At 42.0% G+C, this 12,906-nt stretch overlaps 1 protein-coding gene across 1 annotated transcript in view; it reads right to left on the bottom strand.

The window, feature by feature from the left end:
- The window catches only part of DPT (dermatopontin), a 25,475-nt gene extending 17,119 nt beyond the window's left edge, over positions 1 to 8,356 (bottom strand). Inside the window, exon 1 of the mRNA XM_009873880.1 lies at positions 8,058 to 8,356. Within this exon, the coding sequence (XP_009872182.1) occupies positions 8,058 to 8,356 (299 nt within the window). The remainder of the gene's footprint in view (positions 1 to 8,057) is intronic.
- Between the last annotated feature and the right edge of the window lie 4,550 nt (positions 8,357 to 12,906).

Raw genomic sequence — 12,906 nt, forward strand, 5'->3', positions numbered from 1 at the left:
GTTGATCTGTTTTTTGGCACATAGGCCATGGGAACATATGGCTAAGACTCTGTGTAAACATATTGGATAGCTGCAGATGATTGGTGTTATCCTGATGGAAGAAGGGTTGATACACAGAAATACAGAGAATGGTTGTACCTGTTGCAAGATGAGTGTTAACCTGTGTAAAGAAAAACCAAACTCGTGTCTCTTCATCTTCTGCCTCTCCACCTTCTCATCTACATGCATTTGCATTGCTCAAGTCCATGTTCCGCTGGGAGATTTTCAAGCTCTTTGGCATAGGTGCAATAGCAGCAGCACTTAGTTCCTCCTTTTCCTTTGCACTTCCTCTCAGAGACTCAACATTTCCCTGCAATTTCCCTGATCAGCATCTGATATTCCTGCCCATACTTGTCTTTGCAGGACGTTTTTCCTTCTCCTTTTCTTTCCCCACCTGCTCACATACAGTCTGGAAAGTCCTTCCCTCTTTCTCACTCTTTGCCTTACAACAGATTTTATTTTCTTGACACCTCTACTAATGAAGTTCAATTTTGATGGAAACATTCATTTTGAGAGAGAGACATCAGGGATGGACCTATCTCTCTACAGCAGATTGCAAAAAAATATTAGCTAATATAACATTGCTATGTTTAGATGTGTACGTATTTGGGCATCAAATTTTAGGAAGGTTTGGTTATTACTGATCCTGATTCTATGTTCTCATGAAATGTGTGTTTAAAAAAAACACTGTTTGGAGTTGCCTTAAAAATTAGTTTCTTAGATGGAGTGTAGAACTTGACACAAGTCCTGTCTTGTAATTAAATTACCATTTTACTTTAAAAATGTTCAGACTAAAATCTGAAATATTCTTTTAAGCTCATGTTTACTTCTCCCTCTCTAATTCTGTCTCATACACACAAAGTCTTGCAATCTGTTATTCAACTCAGTACTGGGTTCATCAAAAGAAAAATGATAGTGATGTTAAAGTACTTCTCTTTAGCTTTGAAATAACAGAAGTATTTTTTCCCTGATCTTTCTACTTTTCAAGTCAAATCCAGATAATGAAGAGATGCTCTCAGAAATTGAAGTGCTTATTAGTGAGTTCATACAAAAGCTTTTCTTCTCTTTCCTTTTTGCATCTGGCCTCTTCCCTACAATCTTCCCTACAATTCTTCGACGGAAACAAACAACCTGTCGCAACTCACGATTTTAGTCAGATATTCTATGCACTAATCTGAAAACAACACTTAATACGTGAGGATTTCCTCCTCTGTTGAATTCACTACTCTGGTCACAGCAAATCTTGCACACCTTGATTTATGGCCAACTAAGAAAAAAATTGCCTTTTTCAATAGACTGATTCTGTAGCGCTTTTATTATAGAGGATAATTCAGCATTTACAATTAATATCACTGGGTTCTCCTCACTCATGAAATCCTGACATTGCTAAGAAGAGAGGGAGATGCTTCTTAGGTGGATGCAGAAGAGCACGAGAAAGCAGCTGGGACTGTGTGGGATTAAACTTGGCAATGAATAGGTTGTTTTGTTTTTTCTGGTTGGCTCCAATTGCAATCCATGAAGAGTTGCTTTTTGGCTCTGGTACTGGGAGAAGAGAAGGTGAGCTGGCTGGTAGATGGAGGAGTGGGAAGGTTGGTGGTGGTGAGGGTCACATGCTGTTGAATGGGAAGCTGCTGTTGGAAATGACTACAGTGTTTCATAGAAGATGTTGAACTCTAAAGCCTTATGTTGGCTGCTGCAATTGCTGTGGAAAGCCTCTCCTTTGGTCAGCCTTATGTTGGCTGCTGCAATTAATGTTGGCCTACTGCAATTGCTGTGGAAAGCCTCTCCTTTGGTGAACTCCCTTCTCATCTGGTTAATGAGAGCTGTACAGCTGAGTTCTGCCATGACAAGCCACTAAAGCATGTATCCGTATTATTTATTTAGTTCAGGACAAGACTGCTTTCCTTGCTCACCGAACAGCATTTATCTGTCAGACCAAACTAGAGCTAGTTTAAAACAGACCCACTCAAAATGCATGTGTGGATTTGGGGTCTGTGCACAAACTGTTTCACCCTACAGACCCACTCAAACTGTGCCACGTTACTTGCAGACAGTGGTAATGGCCTCAGTGACCAAGAGTGTACATCATTGATGCAACAGTCACTTGCCAGACTGAAGACAAATATTGCTTGCAAGAGTATAATTATTTTGAGCAAGGGCACCAGTTGTGGTGACACTTCAGAATTATGCCCACATCTTACTTCTGCCCTTTGCCCTGGAGCGTTGTGCCCCATGTAATAGTGATGCTGCATTGCAAACCTGTCCTTGAGGCCCCGTGTCCCTCAGATACCTCGGAAATTATCCTGAGCAGCACGTTATTCTCCAGATGATAACAAAAAACGAAGCCTGTTCGCTACAAATGCGCTAAGGGAAACCCAAGACAAGATGCATTAAGTGGTGCTGTTAGAGTCTGCATTGAGCCCCTGCCCCACTGACTGGGTCGTGCACCCTGAGGCTCTCTGGAAATGTGCAGAGTCTGACACACAGCTCAGTAGTCACTGGATCGTGCTGCACTAAGGGTGATCTGTTCCTTATATCAGGGTAACCTGAGAGTACTATGTACTGTGAAAAAAATTCTACTGTTTCACAGTAGCCGTCTGCTCTACAGCAAAACTTGCATCATTAATTACTTTAAAGCTGTCTCTCTAGAGCCCGTCACAGCAGAATGGATCTATATATTATGGACACATGTCAGACGTGGCAAACTGACCTGGTAGAAATAACTCCGCATGCTCTCATCAGCAGTCCTCCCTGAGTGCATATGGAGAGATGGCCTAACATCATGCAGCCAGTAAGACCACACTTAGAATGTGGGGGGGCATTTGTGAAATAAGCTATTTAGATACACTGTTTTCCTGGAGTGTCCTTTCACAGAAACACATTACTTTTAATCTCCGAAATTTAATTTCCTTTTGGTATAGCTGTGGAGGCCAGGCCCTGTCCTCTGCCAACTCTCCTGATTTATTTTTGTAGTGTCCTTCTCTGTGTACTTCAGTTAGTCCCATGATGAAAGTTAATTTAATGGTCAGTCTTTTACAGATGAGCGGAGGGAAGAGATAAGTGTCCAATAGCAGGCTCAGGGCACTTGAAACACTGGCAGAGGGACAGAGGGAATGACTTTTCCATGTTTGATTAGGCTGTGCCCATCACCAATGGCCACTTCTAAGAGGAGTCTCCACTATCAGTTGCAGGGTGGTGAGACACATTGTCATTACTTCCACATGCCAAAAGCAACCTCACTATCATCCTCAGCTATCTTTTTCTTTAATTTAGGGGTCAGTGATGACTTTCTTTCCCCTACCTGCCCAAAGAGAAGGCAAGACCCTAATCACCCCTTTGAATTCTCCATGACAGACACTGATGAGGCCTCCCTTTCTATAGATGCTCTCACTGGACTCAGTCCATTGCAGCTGTGTTAAGAGCTTGCAGCACTATCCCTTTAACGTAAACCTAGGGCTTTGGAGAAAATTAACTTGTTTGCGTAGATAGCACAAATGGGAACATTTTGAAAAGGCAGCTTGATTATCGGGTTTGAGTAATACAGCCTCAGATTTAAGACTTTGGGATTGGTCAGGGATTTACAACAAAAACAGTTCCTTGCAGATATAGCGGGGTGTGCTGCCAGGGCCTGAACAGGAGGCTCCTGCAGATGCTTCCTTTGCCTCATGAGTCTGTCTTTGCATCCAGTGTGTGGGAAATGGGGTTGTGCGCCTGCTGAAGGATCTGTGTGTGTGTGTTTGTGTACTTCTAGTGGAGGCAAAGGCGAGTGAGAATGGGAGTGGGGAGGGAGAAGGTCTGTTTTTTCCAAGTCCCGTCCAAACAGTTTCTCAGAAGTCTAAACAAGGAAAAAGAGGCAATAAACATGCATTAAATACCACTTAGCTGGAAATGTTCCTGCTTTGTGCCTTATGGGTAACTGGGAGTAGATTGGGGATATGGCATACTTCGATCTGTATTATGTGGTGTAAAACAAACATTTTCTCTTGGAGGAAAGAGTTGCTTGTCTTTCACATGCAAGCTTTTGTTCATTTATTTGTGTGATCCCTGTCCCTTGGTTACAGTAAAAATCAGGCAAGAAAAGTAGTTTTTCCTAAGTACCTTGTTCAAAGGCTGTTCTGTAGAGACAGCTCTGTAATATTCAGTGAAGCACTGAGGCACTTGCAGTCAGTCAGACCTTGTCTTTTCTTAGGTGGTAAAATATTTACCAAAGGTCAAACTTCCTCCAGTACAAGTAGAGCTAAGTATATAAGTTTTATTCTGTCTGAAAAGGCACAATTCCTTGAGATGTCACAGCATACAAATAATTAGGACTGTGTATGATCAGGGGATGTCCTTAAGACTTTTCCCTGCTCCAGACATGAGTGTTTTTGAATTATCCAGGGGCAGTTTCTGCTCCCAGTATTGAATAGCATCATGGTTAGAAGATAGCCTCTGCAGGAGTAAGGTGCTGGGACAGATTCAACGTAGCCTTTATACATGTTACTTAAAAAGATTAGAGAAGCTGAGAAGGCATCCGTGGTTACCTGATCCAATCTGTTGCCAAAATTTTCCCTATAGTCTTGCAACATGTTCTCAGGTTTCTCATGTCCACTCAGCAAAATACAAAAGAACGTGTTCTCATTGTAAGTGTATGTACATATATGCTTAACTTCAGGTACGCATTTTTTAAGTAAAGCACCTAAAATTAGGTGTATTCTGAAATCACAGTACATAATTCTAGGAAACTGCCAGAGGTGATTTGTCTTCATGAGTCTGCCTCTGGAGAGAGATGGGATGCCCCGGAGAGTAATTTTTAGAGTGCCTATTTCTCTCCATTGACCTTGAAAGGGGGCAGATGTCATAAGGGAGGCACCATGATTAGATGCCTAATGTGGATCTGTGTCATTGCCCTCTCTGTTGAGTATTTTTTCATATCTGTAAGATGCAAAGTCTCATAGGTTTGATCCTAGAAGTTTGTATAACACCTAGTGTTAGTGTAGGAAGCAATCTTATGTAAACCAGCTCTGTCAGTGGTTCCCTCCTGCCCTCCAGCTTTACTATTCCTATGCTTCCTATGTCCATTTCTGCATTTCCCCCGAAGTGCTAACACCCAAAGAAAATAATGATTTGGAGACTCTTTCTTCTCTCTGTTTTATATTCCCACTTCATTTTCACTTTAAAGCTTTTCTTGGTTTGTTGTCTTTTCTAAAGAAACCTCTCCTGGGTTTGTCTCTGTTGTGCAGCTGCACAACAGTCAGGAATGGTGATTTGTGAAACACCATAACCACAGTCTGTCAGAGGTCATTTTTTTCGTGTTTCTGCCAGACTAGAGTTTCTGGGACACAGCTGAGAAATGAGAGGGAATTCAGAGGAGAGCTGTGTCTGTAATCAATGTTTGCTTAGGAGTGTTGGAAAACAAAACTTCCAAAGGAGAACTGGAAGAACAGAGATGGGTTCAGCCTGAAAGAAAAACACGGATGAAGGTGTGTGGGTGAGGGAAAGGCATAGCTGATACCTGTTGATAAGCTAAAGTAATTTTACAAAGGATTCAGTGTGCTTGTTCTCATTATTCAGTGAGGGTGGGGCAAGGAATAAAAAGCCTCAATTACAGCAGAGAAAGTGTAGCTTAAATTGTAGGGAAAACTTGGCAGCTTTGTGATTATTGGTGGTACGAGCCATCAAAACTCCCTGGATATGATGTGCAAGATGAGATAGAATATCCTGTGAGGCAGATCTGAAGGATTATTACGGTCCATCCTGCATGGATGGGGAAAGGCTAGAGATTCCAGCAGAGTGCTGTGTCAGCTGACATGAGGGTGATGTATTGCTCACCAACAGATTGGTTCATCAGGAGATCAGCAGGGAAACAGAGGTGGCCAAACAGGAACTAATGGGACAGATTGTGACTCATATCTGCTGTCCTGCTTGCTTACTGTGTGAATTTCTTTAGAACTGGGGATGACTCCAAATATCACAGAGCTGGGCGTAGAAGAGAGAGAGAAAAGAGAGGCCACCATGAGAAGTAAGACTGCCAAGAGAGAAGATGTGGGGCTTTCAGAGGCCCCACAGGCTGCATCTGTGCCACCACACTGAGGTTTGGGTTTACATTCAGACACTGCAGGCTGGCTGCCCTCTGGCCCACACTTTCACTTCAGTTTGGGATGAGCTTGCCGGGTTCTTGGGCAGCAGCATCTGGGCACAGCGAGGGACATGTCTCTCTCTGTGAAACATTGTAGGTGCAACCTGCTCAGTACTAGGTGCAGAAAGCTGCAGAACACCACCAGGCACAGCCTGCTAAGATTTATGGAAATGGTCCAAGTCATTAGGAGCACAGATTCACCTTTGCAAAGGGGGATTTTTCCCTAATCACTGTGGTATATCCCTCTCCTCCCCTAAAAATATATAGAAGAAAGAAGGAAATCTATGCAGAGAAGACAGACTGATGTAAGGATGTTGGACTGGAAAGGTGAGCTAGGGAAGAAATAACTAAATTCCAAAAGCTAGGGAAGAGATTGAAACAGAGTTAAACACATTAAAGAGGAATAGGAAGAGAAATGCATTTGGAGAAAAGATAAGGTGACAGAACCAAAAAACGTAGACAAGAAAGAGGATAAAGTGGGAAGATTTTTTAAAGAGCTGAAAGAAAGTAGATTCAGATAATACACTGTGAAGGTAGTCATTGTAAGCATACGGAGCATGGTGATGAATATGGCTCTGCAGTGAGATAGCAGAAGAAAACCTTCTGTATAGGTTTACACAGTACCGTGTTTGTGAGAAGCGAAGTTGAACAATTGCTGCCAGGGATCTTTTTAGAAAGAGAACAATAATATTATTTTGAACAACAGAAGGATCTAATTCAAAATTATCATGTAATAAGTAGAAGTTGCGTCAATATATGAAAAGGATTTATCTGGGATTATCACAGTGTCTTTCTGCCTGTTTTTCAGCCCTCCCTCTTTCTTTTCAGTTCTTATTCCAAAATTAAGTATAGGGTCAAAATTTTTTTCTTAGCAATTGCATCAGCCATAGGAATGTATCACGTGGTAAATGAAAGAGTATGAATAATTCAGAACAAAATTTTGAATAATTTAAAAAGAAGCTACACATTTCATTGCTAACCTGTTCCAATATAACATGAAATATACAAAAATCACATTGCAATTTCTGGAACAAAACTATTTCAAGTATTTGAAAATATTCTTGCGTTCATTTAATTCTGTCCAAAGAATATTTCAGACTCAGAGTTTTCCAAAACTGTGTTTCACATGTCATGAAAAAATCAGAAGACAATTAAATACTGGGTATGTCCTGCCTAAGCAAGAAATACCATACATATTTCCAGAAGTTACTTTGTCCATAAAATATTATGACCTTTGCCTCTAAGGCTGATGGAAAATGTATCATTTAGTTAGCCAAAACTGGCTCGTATTAGGGAATTAATATAATCTTTTGCTATCATTATCATGCATATGTATGCTACCATCATTGTTCATTAGCGTGGACTTTTGGCTCCTATAATGCTAGCAAGACTAGAAAACAGCCTTTGACTGTGCCTAAGCCAAAAAGCTTAGCAACAAAAACACAAGGAGAAAAGCCAGTGCAATACAAAGAATATTTTTTTTTCTAGTGATAAGAGCAGGAGGACCGAGTAAGGAGTTTTACAATTTGTTTCCCAATTTAGTCACCAATTCAGTTATGTGGCCTTTCAAGAGGGACTTTATCCTCTCCTCACAGAAGGCTCATGCCTCATTTTTCTCATCTGAAACAAGTAGCAAGACAGCAGCTGACGTTGTGACACAGCATTTCTAAAGCACACTGAGACCTTCCAGCAAGAAATTACTACAGAGAACGCAAACGCGATGCCTATCACCTCACACGCATCATGGTTAATCGGTCTCAGGCAGTTGTTTGGGGCAGCAAAGCCACTGGTTATGACGGCATTACTGCGCGCTTGCATCACTCTGACCCCAGTGTTAACACCCTCATTCCGCAGGGGGTATCAGGGCTGCGCCCTCCGGGGATGGTTGGGAGTTTCCTACCATTCGGTTCCCGCCCTGTTGATCTCTTCCCACCAGCACTCTGTCGGCTCACCGAGGCTCTGGGCCGCTGGCATGCAGGCGTAGTTCCACAGTCTGTCAGAGCCTTCCTTCTTGTTGAAAACGCTCCTGACTGCCACGATCACCTGCCCGTGTGGGCACTGGAAGTTGAAACCCTGCCGGTACACATTGACCCATTCATCATTATCTCCGTAGTTATAGGGACTGTAGTAATAGTCACCATACTGGCCCTGTGCCACAGTCACCAGAGGCAAGAACACACAAAGAAGGATGAGGTGCATCCTGAGGATGTTCCTGGCTTAGAAATACCCTGCTGGTTTGTTGGGCTGGCCCTTTTATATTGCCTCTTAACATTTGGCTTCCAGATGTTATGCTTCAACATCCAAGTGCAATGTGTCATTGCTTAACAAACCTTCTCTGACTTACAGACACATCCAATTACTTTTAAGGTGGAATTCTGCAAGCATGGTTAGTCTGCAGGCTGGAAGAGCAGGGTCTTCCCACCACCACAAACCATGTGTGACCGCTTGCTGCAGAGCTGCTGTGCAGAGCAAGAGACACATTGTAGAACAGTTGTCGCAGACATTTCGCTTATCCTCAAGACAACAGTTAAGTTTGAAAACTATTTTATTTGAAATTAAAGCTTTATTTGAAGTTGTTGTTTTCCATGATCAGTAGCATGCAAAAAAATGTGATCATGTGTGTGTATCCCCACCCTCTTTTCCCTAAATACTTCTGGCATGATTCTGCCAGTCCCTAGAAAGAAGAGAATTGGGCAAGGTGGGGGGATTCACTGCTGCAGTTGTAAAAAGTTCTTTAAATGGTTTGGTTTGGTTGGAAGGGAGGTGGAGCTTGAATGATTGAAACTCTGGCTTGGCACAAAAACAGCCCACCCTGAGAAACGTGGTATTGGCTTCTACCATGCAGAACTGATTTTGCTCCAGTTGTGTATGAGCACTGTAAAACTGTGGACTCGACAAATGTTTTAATGTGAGGATAAAGCAAATGGGTGAGTTACAATGAGATAAGCTTTGTGTGTCACCAGAGCCTAGTGAAAGCTTTGAGTAGGGTTTTTTAAGCTGCCTTGCATTTATCATGGGCTAGAAACATGGGCTGCTGCTGAGGAACTGCTGTGCTGCAAGTTCAAAACCTGATTTGCCACTTGGAAAAATGTTTATATGCCACATCCTCAGGTAACTTCTTTATCAGGAGCCTACCCCATTCAGAGGAGTGTGGAACACTGTGCTTTACTTAACTGTGTACTTGGCCCATAGGAAACTGTGGGACTTGAGCATGTTTTAATAAGTAAGACAATTCAAAGTCAATCTAACGTAGTCCACATACACATATGTTGGCTATGCTGTGTTACTAGTGAAATGCGTGACCTATGGAACAGCCCCAAATTCAGATTCTGTCTGAAATCACTGCAGAGGATTCAAAGACTGTTTCTTGCTGCAAGTTTGTCCTCTGCTCTTTTCACTACCCTTCTTGCCCATTTGTCCCACGCAAAAAAAAAATACAAAAAAATGTGTATGAGCTTTTATTCTCTTGCTGATACTATCAGAAAGAAGATCTGTAATGAAGAACAGTGGGCTTGCTCCTCTCTAGGGATCTTCAAACCCATCATGCTTGGTCATTCCTTTGCAGGATCATAAGCATCCCAAGAGGCAGATACCTTTGCTAACCAGCCCCGGATCTCAAAAGCTGCCTTCAGCCTCATCAACTAGGTATTTTTAGTGCCAATGGCTTTTTTTTTTTGTAGCAGAGCCTTGTTTGACAAAACTCTCAGTGAGGGTTGAGCTCTCTGCCAGGAGCACAGTGCAGCAATATCTCAGTTGTTCATGCTCACAGCCAGTGCGGATCCATACGACCCTGGCAGCTGAGAGCTGCTGATGTAGCTCAGTGCCTTGCCTCTGGCTGTAGCAACCCCAGATGCCTGGGGCAGAGGGCTGTGGAGACAGACAGAACAGACATTTCCTTGGAGCTGTCCTCCTCTAGATCTTAGTTAACAGTAGGGGACAGAGGTAGCCAAAGTTTAAAGAGAGAAGAAATTTAAGATTAAAAACCCCATAGTTTCCCAGTGGGCACCAGAGTGCAGACTGGAACTGCATGATCTCATTTTCAGCTAACTTGATAATGTTTAGGGTTTTTTATATATATATAAAAATATGTATATAAAATGTATATATCTGATCTTCACCTCACACAAGCCTTTATAAGTTCCATTCCTTGGAAAGAAATCTTCACATAGTCCACACAACATCAGGGGCAAGAGGAGATGAGAAGGAGGAAGGCTCTATGGAGAGTAGGGCACGGTCTTCTCTCCCTACCTCTGACGTTCCTGTGAGGCTTCAAGGAGTATGTTGTCACTTCCTACATCCCAAATAGTTGTCAGGGTGGCACTTCCATGTTGCACTGTGATCAAGAAGTGGTTTGGCTTGGGAAAAAAGCTGTACAGGGAAGATAATAAACATGAGAGATGTAAAGCTACAGCTCCCTGTAGCAGTCATGGCAGTGCAGACATGTCCTGACTAGGAACTGCTTGAAAATCTACAGTTCTGTCTTTCTGGATCCAGTGCTTTCTGGGAACTTTTAATATTAATTTTCATGCTTCATTCTGATACTGAATAAAACCAGAAGAGAACAGGATTTCTTACAGGAGGGACATGGTGGGTTTTAGTCACCTTGGAGAAGAGTAGTATTTGTGAGTGGGAGGAACTGTGATTTGAAAATTCCTGTGGAGGTTTAAAAAAGAGAATAGTGTGCCTACACGAATTTTGTTTCTGAGTAATGCTTGTTCAGCTCTGCTGTTCACAGATGCTTTGTTCATGGAGCAAAGCTGAGGCTACATGTGACCTGTTGCACTAACATCTCACACCGTTGCTCCAGCCCATATAATTCCACTGATGGTGCCAGCGCTGAGAGTTGCAATTTTAGCTGTGTTTGCACTGACTTGTGGGCATGTTGGCCACTCTGCCTTACTCTGTTCTGGCAAAAGAATCAAACACAGCAGTTCGAAAGTCAGCGGCTAGAAGAGCTTCAAACTAGCCTGCAGCTTGGTGACTTTAATTGGCTTGAGTTAGAGTTTGCACTAGGTATTTAAATATCAATGTTATTTAAAAATCACTCTCTCTCTGAGATTACTTAACCTTTAATTTGACTTTAGAAACATCAGCTGCATGCCTTGTTCATCCAATCTTTGGAAAAGCAGAAAGTGTCAATGAAGTAGAAAACGTGAGGTGCTAAGACCAACTTTTAATTATCAGTTCCTTGCCATGGAATCTGTATTGACTGGTAATTTTGTGCCTTATCAGTTCTTAGAAATGCTGCATTTAATTCACACAAACAAGTATTTAATTTCTATCTTGCCCAATAAGAGTGTATGAAAGTGATCATTCTTGATATCCCTCCTTCCTGGCCTAACTTTGAAATTTGCTCTGCTTTGAACACAGTTTGGACTAGAGGCTTTAAGAGGAATGTTCTTTCCAACCTGAGTTATTCTGTGTTTCTCTCCTGCTGCGGATACTAGATGCAGCATTACTTAGTGCTGCAGGTGTTAGTAGTGCTTTGGAGCCATTAGGAGAAACGCTGCAGTAATCTCTTACTGTGCCATATTACAGCCATGAAATGCAGAGAGGTTGCAGTGCTTTGAGCTAAAATCACAGACACAGTAGTACTATTCGAAGGAATAACAGTAGCCAGCTTAGTGGGTTTTATTTCAGCACCTAAGCTCTGTTCAAAAATAAAGGAAATAATAGAAAGTCTTTGTTTATTATTTGGCAGACACACAGACACTAGGGCTGCAATGCAAATTGCAAGGGTTCAGACTGAGTTGGTGACAGGTACAACTAGATCTTTGTCTATGAAAGTGGGTTGCAGGGAAGTCATGTCATCTGGTTTTATTGGAGTAGCCATGCCGCTGAAATTTGCATGTCAGCAAAACTCTGACTCAGGCAACCTGTTTTTCACCCCACTATGAGGGCAGAAGAGCATACATGGATGTTACCTCACAGCTCTTCATCCTTTGGGTGCACAAGAGTGATTCCATCCAATATTACTTAGGATTATAGCCAGAAGTGAGGCCTTACATTTTGTGCTGGTGAAGGAGGCTGATTGTGTGTCCTGTGAGCCCTGTTGCTTTTCATGTCAGCTCATTTCATCAGCAAGGTTGCACATTTTGAAGACATTTTCCATATTTTATCACACACTGTCTCAAAGTGATGTTAGTGGTTGTGATAAAGTGGTTTGGATGAGTCAAGGAGGCTGCATGATCTGGGAGCTATAAATTGAATTCAATTACTGATTTCTGTGCCATCTTTGCAGCATGATGTTTTGTTATTGATTTTTTTTTTAGTAAGCTTCCTGCATTGTCAGTTTTTATAAAAGTGTGAGGATTTGGGATGCATTTATTATGTTTTGGAAATGAGGTTACAGAAGCCTTGGTAATGTGGAGACGGATGAAGCTTCTAGAAAGCTATGCTTCACAAGTGACAAAGATATATCTTTGTCAACTTTTTAGCTCGAAAGTATTACCTTCTTCCAAAGTAATGTGTATGATGAAGGCTGGAATTCATTTGCCAAGGCTTCCTACTGTTAATGATATTTTTTCTAGCACCTCTCATTGATGTTCTCAGAGTACTTTGATTAAGTTCAATCACCTTCTTGAAAAGTAGAAAAGATTAAAAATAACTTATTTTACATGGTACGTCCAGTGTCATGCCCAATGTCCACCAGTACCTCAGGGCTAGAAACAGAATTTAAGCTCTGTCAGCATCAGATTCCAGCCCTGGGAAAGCATACCTTTGCCCAACCCCTTCTTCCTGCCACTTTC

This window comes from Apaloderma vittatum, unplaced genomic scaffold (genome assembly GCF_000703405.1).
Source record: "Apaloderma vittatum isolate BGI_N311 unplaced genomic scaffold, ASM70340v1 scaffold11097, whole genome shotgun sequence".
Taxonomy (NCBI): Eukaryota; Metazoa; Chordata; class Aves; order Trogoniformes; family Trogonidae; genus Apaloderma; species Apaloderma vittatum.